General features: G+C 55.4%; 1 protein-coding gene across 1 annotated transcript; it reads right to left on the bottom strand.

The window, feature by feature from the left end:
- Window positions 1-7,181: 7,181 nt before the first annotated feature.
- Window positions 7,182-7,667, bottom strand: LOC126471306 (uncharacterized). The gene has a single exon (XM_050099428.1). The coding sequence runs from the start codon at window positions 7,665-7,667 to the stop codon at window positions 7,182-7,184; it is 486 nt and encodes a 161-aa protein (XP_049955385.1).
- Window positions 7,668-8,039: the final 372 nt, after the last annotated feature.

Raw genomic sequence — 8,039 nt, 5'->3', positions numbered from 1 at the left:
GAAACGGACCCAGATCCAGCACCGCCGCCTCCCAAGAAGAAGATGGCGATGCGGATCTCCAAGGACCTGGAAGGGTTGCTTGCATTGGCCGCCTCCGAAAAGGTTGAGGCAGCCACCAAGGAAAACGCAGCCCCGGTCTCCGTCAAAGAACAGAAGAAGGCTGTTTCACGACAGCCAACAGTCGTCCAGACCGTACCACGAGACGCCGGGAACGATCTCGCCATCCTCCTAGAGGGGGGGAGTTCGTTCGCCGAGCCACAACGCAGTCGGCGCGATGGGGCCAGAGAAGCCAAGAAGAAGTCGATATCCGAACCTATCCCAATCTCAGTTCAATCCACACCCTAAATCATACCAGAATTATCCTTCCAACACAATCCTACCAACATCCAAAGAAACACCATTCACGATTCTCCTAAACCCATCATTTCGAAACCCTTATTTTCCGACAGAAGGTATGGGCTCGAGCAGTCCCGGTCCTTCGAATCACAAACGAGGGATACAGATATCCCATCCGACACTCCACTCCGCCCGGACGGGTTGGCTCGCGCCGGACCGTTGTTACGCGGGCTGGATGGTATGATGCGCCGTCGGTCCGGAGGCGGTGGTCTGCGTCCTGCAGCACGGCGTTTCTCTCTCCGTGGGGTGACTGTGTGCCAATCATAATCGTTAACAGAGGCTTTTCTGTTAGTAGCACTCCCTGCCTGAGCGGAAACGGAGTGACTGACTGGGGCCACTCGACGTAACCGTCGGCAGCGCAGAGGGAATGCGCGTGTACGTCTGCAGTAGAGAGCCTGTATAGGGAGAGAGTGGCCAACCGGACGATACGGCGGCCATTTTTCTGCCAAACTGCGGACGGGACTTTTGATGGCCAGTAGTGGAGTACACACTCAGCGAATCAAAAGCACAAGACAATATGGTGAAATCATTCGTTAAATGCCTTTCTTTACAGCTATAATATACTCATAGTAGCCTACTACATACAGCACAGGAAAATTTGATACAGTGGCTGTAAAAATTATTCGTTACTTGCATTTATCTCCTTTAAAGCTCGTTTACTAGACATACTGCAATGAAAGTAACGTAAATAGAAAAAATATAGTGTATAGCATATGTTTTGTATCGGAAGTGCATAACGCTAAAGATTTAACGTACCTGTATGACGTCAGATGAATGAAAGTCGTAAGCAGTTGCTTTCTTGTGACATGCAAAAAGTGTGAGCGTATTAGTACTTCTTGTCACGTCTTCAAACTATTTGCGTGTCCCAAATAAACAACTGCTTACGACTTTACTGAATACCTCTCGTAGATAACAAACGAAAAAGATTACAAAAATCGGGTAATGTTAAATGTAGGCTACTGTAATAACGACCAAATATAACAAGAAAACTACCGTATCCCTTCTACCCCACAGTAAGTAGGCCTATTAAAAACTATCTTCAAGAGTTGGTTGGTTGGTTGTTTCGGGGAAGGAGACCAGACAGCGAGGTCATCGATCTCATCGGATTAGGGAAGGACGGGGAAGGAAGTCAGCAGTGCCCTTTGTAAGGAACCATCCCGGCATTTGCCTGGAGCGATTTAGGGAAATCACGGAAAACCTAAATCAGGATGGCCGGACGCGGGATTGAACCGTCGTCCTCCCGAATGCGAGTCCAGCGTCTAACCACTGCGCCACCTCGCTCTATCTTCGAGAGTACCTACAATTATTTACTACGAATAATGTTTCACTAACCACGACAACTGCGGAAAACGTGCTAACATCTTGCCTGCGTCAACAGTCAGGCAATAATACTGAAACCAAAATAATGCCTAGTGTTCTGATTCTGGACGAAATAAAGTTTCACGCTATAAAGTCGAGTGAGCATGGCACAATTATTACAGGAACTTTCCGTTTCCAGCAAGGACTGTCAGATATTGGCTTCAGAAAAGCTTATGATGCTACCAGTATGCACGAACTGTTAAAGAAATAACAGCTTAAAAATGCAGTAAATTGTAATAGGCCTACCTGTTTTGCGTGACTGAAAATATTTAAAAAAAACTGACATCTTACAATCAGAGTTTTCTGGCCAAAGTGAAGAACCAAACTTTTTATAGGCGTAACTGAATATTTCGGTTAATATATACCATTAAGAAAGTTGTACCTGGACTTTATTACAAGAGTTACTCATTCCTTCCTGGCATCGTTTACGAACGTCTGCAGAATGAATTACAGATGTCAAAAACAATACTGTACAATTACTAACGTGTTTACTTCAAACATGTAGGCCTACCGACTTCATCACAAATAGCTTCATTATTTCAACTGGTATTTGAGATCGCAGACGCTAATTACGTTCTAAAACGATAAACTAAATCGAACGTGCATGCGCAACGCATAACAGGTCTCTCAATAATTCAAATACCTTTTAATCGTTTCCAAAAGTCCTCTGAACTTCAGTTCAACTCAAAAGCTAACATAGGAAGCGCGAGAGACGTTTGGCAGAAAATGGCACCAAAGCTAATCAACCAATCACGGGCAACTTCACCTATGGCCACTCTCTCCCCATACAGGCTCTCTAGCCTGCAGCAGCCGAACGACGTGGCCAGCGCACGCCACTGGGTACAGAGGCCGGCGCAAGCAACGGCGAGCCGCGGCTTTTACCAGACTCTGCACCTCTGGCCGGAGCGACGCGTTCGGCGGCAGGCGTCGGCAGCGTGCTGCCTTCATCTCCCGAACTGCGCTCGGCACTCGTGGCGACGCGGCTGATGTCGCAGAGCGTATCGACAGGGGGATGCTAGACTACCGCGGCGTGCGCACACACGGCTCGCACGACGCGGGGGCAGCAACCACCGCCGTCCTGGATGTCGCAGACACCTGCCCACTCACACAAGGCGAGGGCAAGGCAGCCTGTGAGCCCACCACGCTGCTGCGGGTCAGGACCGCCGCGTAGGTTAATCCTAAGTCCAGCTGGTCTGTCCTACTAGCTTCGGGGACCGGACTGGTCTGTGGCCATAGCCCCTCTCTATTATCTAAGGCTAGGCGGCCTGTGGTACTACCCGGGCCGCTGTCGCCTGGGGCTTTCGCCCAGCACTAAGGACGAAGGGCCTGTCCTCCTAGCTTCGGGGGCCCTCGCCTGTGACCTCCCGCCGGCCGACCTCTCTGGGTGCCCCAGAGTGCCGGACACAGCATCGTGTCCCATACTCACTCTCCCCCGACCGGCATCGCCAGGGGTAGCGGATGCTGCATTGCAGATCCGCAGATGGCCGCTTTCATCTTCAGCCGCGGGTCGCGTCGGCCGCAAAACTCGCACTCGAAAACGGGAGTCTTTTCCGGGTCGTGCAGCCTTCTGTATTGGAGGAGAAGGGCCGAGTGGTCCTTATACTCGCCAAAGGTTGGCCTGCCGGCAGCCTTGGTGACGAAGCAGATCCGGCAGCCGAAGACCTTCGTCGGCAGCGTCACCACCAGCTCCATCGTTCAAGTCGCGGACCTGAAACAGAAAAATAAACGCGACCGCTTCTCGGTGCAGAAATCGGTCCATTTTAGCCCATATTAAGTTTATAAGAACAGATTTTTTAGTCATTGAGGTAATACTTGGGAAGGAACGTAGGAGAGGTTCACAGTCGGTAAGGAGAAAATAGCCGCGAAGGTGTAGCTCTACGGCGGCTGCCGGACACCGGAGCATCACACTTCGGGCCGACGTAACTAAGAATTATCTCGGAAATATAAGATCTTGGGTTCTGGCCAAGATGGAGAGAGTCATAATCTTGTGTTTAGCCCCAGTGGAGACCCAGACGTAGCTGGCCGGGGGAAAAAAAGGAAGACGAGCAGAGTGGAAGGCTCATACGTCGCTACCAACTCTGCCGCCCGTGTCGACAGCAAAGGCTGGACACACAGGAGACCGGTCTGCATCTGCCTCCCTGCAGATCGCTGAACCTCGATCGAGGAAGGGCCAGATGGGGCCTGAGCATCTCGCAACCCTCAGTCATAATCGGGAGATAAAGAGGGAGGAAGTATTCAATGCAGGGCAGGTCCGGCAGTAACACCGGCAGTTGCTACCCTCACAGCAAGGCCGGCCACGTTCCGGAGCCTGCTGCTGCAGCTTCGCCATATTCGGGTGCTGGAAGACCAGTGACTAAAGAAAATACATCGCATATAAGTATGTGTTTTATCCGACCTTGCCAGCATTAAGCTGATAAGAACAGATTTTTATTTATCGAGATAATTCTTAGTTACATTTTTACGAAGTATAAATTTAGGAAAAGAATATTCATGACTCTATACAATGCGAGTTTTACAGATTTAGTAAGTTTAGATAAAATTTAGAGAAACGGTTCTTACCGTACATAAGTATTGTATTACTATTCTAGTTCGTGGGTTAAGCCCACTACTTAAATATTGAGAGACTGCGTTAGGCGCGGGTACTTACGTATGTCATCCTTAAGAGCATTACCGCGATAGGCGCGGCCTTACTTATGTCAGACCACGGTAAGTTGGACCTAATTTAGGGGCTATTTTATTTTTCCATTCTTCTCCGTGCCCTGACAGCACACTGCACATGCACGGCTGCCAGCGGCTGGTGCGCCACGCACGCAGGCGGGTCACACTCAGCCGGACTTCTCCCCTCTGTCCGCCTTGCGGCAGACGTCACTGGGGTGTCGTGGCAGGAGGGCGTTGCTTCCCACGCTGGCTGGAGACTGCCGGGCAGTAGGGACACGTTTGGCGCCGCCTAGCACCGCGCCAACCGAGGTGGGGGCCATATTCGGCGGACACCACGGAGGGAGGGGCACCAGGCAGCACCGCACGCACCGCTACTGACTCGGCACTGCTGCAGTGCGGCGCGAAGATGGTGTAGCGCCGCAGGTCCCGCGTCGTGGAGGAGAATCTCGACACCGACGTCACGAAGGCACCGACCTCGAAGTTCTCCGACGACTGCAGTCTCGAGGGTCTCGCAGCCTGACGTCAGAGCATGCCACAGCCTAGGGGGACACATACTGGCGGTAGCCAATAATGTGTTCCATATTAATGTCGCGGGACCACTTGATGGTGTCAGAAACCATCAGCCGCCGCATCAGTTGGCAGTAGCGGCTAGCGATGCCTAGGTGCCGGAGCACTGCATCGTTCTGGCGGTCCCACGCCCCCAGACTGCCGACAACCAGGGCGTCGACAGTGACGGAATAGCCGCGAGTGGCTAATCCGCGCGCAACGTCGGCGTACTTTATCTTCTTCAGTTGCCGAGCGTTGTCGAGCGCAATCCGCCTATTCTCGAAGGGGATCGTCACATCGACGATGGTCACAGTCTTCGCGGCCTCGTCAGTTATTACGAGGTCCGGACGCAGCCCACTGCTGTCCCCTATGACAGCTTGGTTGATCCTGATGTCAGGAACAGCAGTGTTTCCTCTTCTTGGCCGTCCAGCGACTGCTGCCGCGAGGCGGTTGAGGACCGCGTTGTGGCGATACTGCAGGGCTGCTGAGTGCACCATAGACGCGTTGATCACGTGTGGGAGCGTCTCATTGTTGTGGCCACAGCGTCGGCAGGCTTTGTTGTTGTTTGCCCGCCCATCGAAGCGGCGACAACCGTTCAGAGGCACGACTCCGAGCCTGGCGCGGTGAATGAAGCGCCAGTCTGCGAAGCGAGTGTATTTGCCTCCCGCCATGAAGTGGTTGGACGCTGTGGACTCCCTGGTGCACTCGAATACCTTCCCCTGGTCAGGTTTTCTGAGTAGGAGGTTGGGCAGGCGCTGCCTCAGACACTCGCGGAGCGTCCGCGAGAGAAGACGTTTGGCGCCCCCTCCCACCCGGACATGCTCGACGCCAGTGTTGGCGGTGCGTCCCACGCTGCCATCATCGTGCTGCGGTCCATCGCCGCCATCTTCGAGGTGTCGTGTAGTCCCAGGCGCCGCCCCCTCCGTGGCCGGCTGCGTCACCCCTCCGATGCCGCCGTGTTCCGCGTCGTCAGCGATGGCGGGTCGGCCGTTGACCTCCACCTGCAACTCAGAGAGCAGTTCACTCCAGCGCCAGGTGACGCCACGCGGCGCTAGGCGCGTCCACAGTGACTGGATGCCGCCTCCGTCACGTGCGAGGTCACCCTCAGTGCTGCCGCTCAGGTAGGTGGCCAAGTCGGGTCGACTCGGCTCCCTCCCCAGTCGGCGGCGCGCGGCCGTAGATAGAGTGGCCCAGGCGATGTCGCGGACGGTGGCGTCGTCGCAGTGCAGCATGCGGAAGCCGTGGACGATCGTCGAGATGACCGCAGCGTCCGCGAGCGGCGTCAGGCCGCATCCTCCCTCTCCCAGCGCGAGGTACAGCTGTTCAGTGGACGCACGCTGTGGAAGGAAGAGCCATGATTTGACAGCCGCTTTCACTGCCTTGTCGAGTGCAGATAGCGGCCCCTTGCGTACCGCTCCGCCCCGCATGACAAAGTCAAGCCTAGGGAGGAGGAAGACACGCACAGCGTCAATCTTCTGCCAGGGAGCCAGCAGGGAAGCGTCCAGGTGCTGCAAGTCACGTCGAATTGCCGCGATCGCATCCGTTGGCGTCTGCGAGACTTTGTACCCGGTGGGAACGCCAAGATGGAGGTAGGCGTCACCCGCACCGAGCACGGCTGGTTCTCCCCCTTGCAGGGCGAATACCGAGCCTAGTGTCTGCCGACGGCGGATGTGAAGCGTGGCACACTTCGACGGCTTGAAGGTAAGCCCGGCCCACGTCGCCGCCTCACCCACAACATTGAGGAGCGTCTGCATCGCCTCTGAATCCCGCGCCAGAAGCACGATATCGTCCGCATACGCCAGTGCACTCACACTGACGCCGCTAAGCGGAATACCACACTCATTTCTGAGCGAGGTTGCGGCGCGAAGTACCGGCTCGAGCGCGAGGTTAAAGCCGATGGGCGACAGTGGACAGCCCTGTTTGACCCCCGCCTGGATCTCTATCTCCTCCGTTAGTCCGTCAGATGTACGGACGCGGGTGGAGCAACCATTGTACATATCGGCAATTAGCTGATGCAATTGCTCTGGCAGTCCCATCCTGCTCAGTACTCCAAGGAGGTGAGCGTGAGGCACTGAACCGAAGGCATTCGCCAGATCAAGCCAAGCAAAGCATGCTTGGCCTCCCCTGCGCCTTGCATCATCAATTGCCGTCTGCACAATGAAGTTGTGCTCGTAGCAGCCTTCAAACGTGCGGAAGCCCTTCTGTTCTGGGGAGAGCAGGTTCTAACGCTCTGCCCAGAGAGAAGTGCGGTCCGCAACGATTGCAGCAAAGAGCTTAGAGATGGTAGAGCTCAATGCTAAAGGCCGCCAGTTTGTCACGTCCGAGACGTCCCCTTTCTTGTGGATGAGGACGGTAGTGGATATTTTCCACTGCACCTGAGTCTTCCGCTCATTCCAGCAGCGCGAGAAGATCTTAGCTAGCACGTGGCAGCCAGGATCCTCACGTCGCAAGTCCGAGTAGGTGACTCCGTCTGACCCAGGAGCAGTATTGCTCGCCTTCTGGAGCCGCTGTTGCACCTCTGAGGGGGTGATCGGCGGCAGGACCTCCTCGCTGACATCAGGAGGCGTGGTGGCGGCAAAGTCCGGGACAGCAGCTGGTGCATCTGAAACAGAAAAGTCAGATTTAGCATATACTTTCTTGAAGTGCTCCGTGAGCACGTTGCCATCGATTTGGCAGTACGGCGACGTCTCGCCAAGGACGCGCTGCATCGCCTTGCGCCGGTCCGCGCGGTACAGCTTCTGAATCTCAGACGCTGCATTCGCGTCGTACCGACGCTCGGCGGCCGCCGCGCGCCGTGCGCCACGTCCACCGCGCTGCCCACCGCGGCCGCGTGTAGGGGCAGGGGGAGGGGGATTGGCAGCAGCGTCGGCGCGGCCCTGGCCGCGGTGCGCTGCTGCTGGTGGCCCATCCTGTCGATCTCCGGCTGCCTGGCGTTGTGGCTTCGTCTCGGCGATCTCGGAAATGAAGTCCTCGACGACCGCGACGAATGCGTCCCACGGCTGGTCGTGGACGCTCTCCAGGGCCGCCAGCCAGCACCGCTGCCTCTCCGTTAGCCGAGCGTCGGCTGGGGCAGGGGAGGG

This window comes from Schistocerca serialis, chromosome 3 (genome assembly GCF_023864345.2).
Source record: "Schistocerca serialis cubense isolate TAMUIC-IGC-003099 chromosome 3, iqSchSeri2.2, whole genome shotgun sequence".
Lineage (NCBI taxonomy): Eukaryota > Metazoa > Arthropoda > Insecta > Orthoptera > Acrididae > Schistocerca > Schistocerca serialis.
Note: the sequence above shows the minus strand (reverse complement) of the source record. Positions and strands in the feature narration are given on the sequence as shown.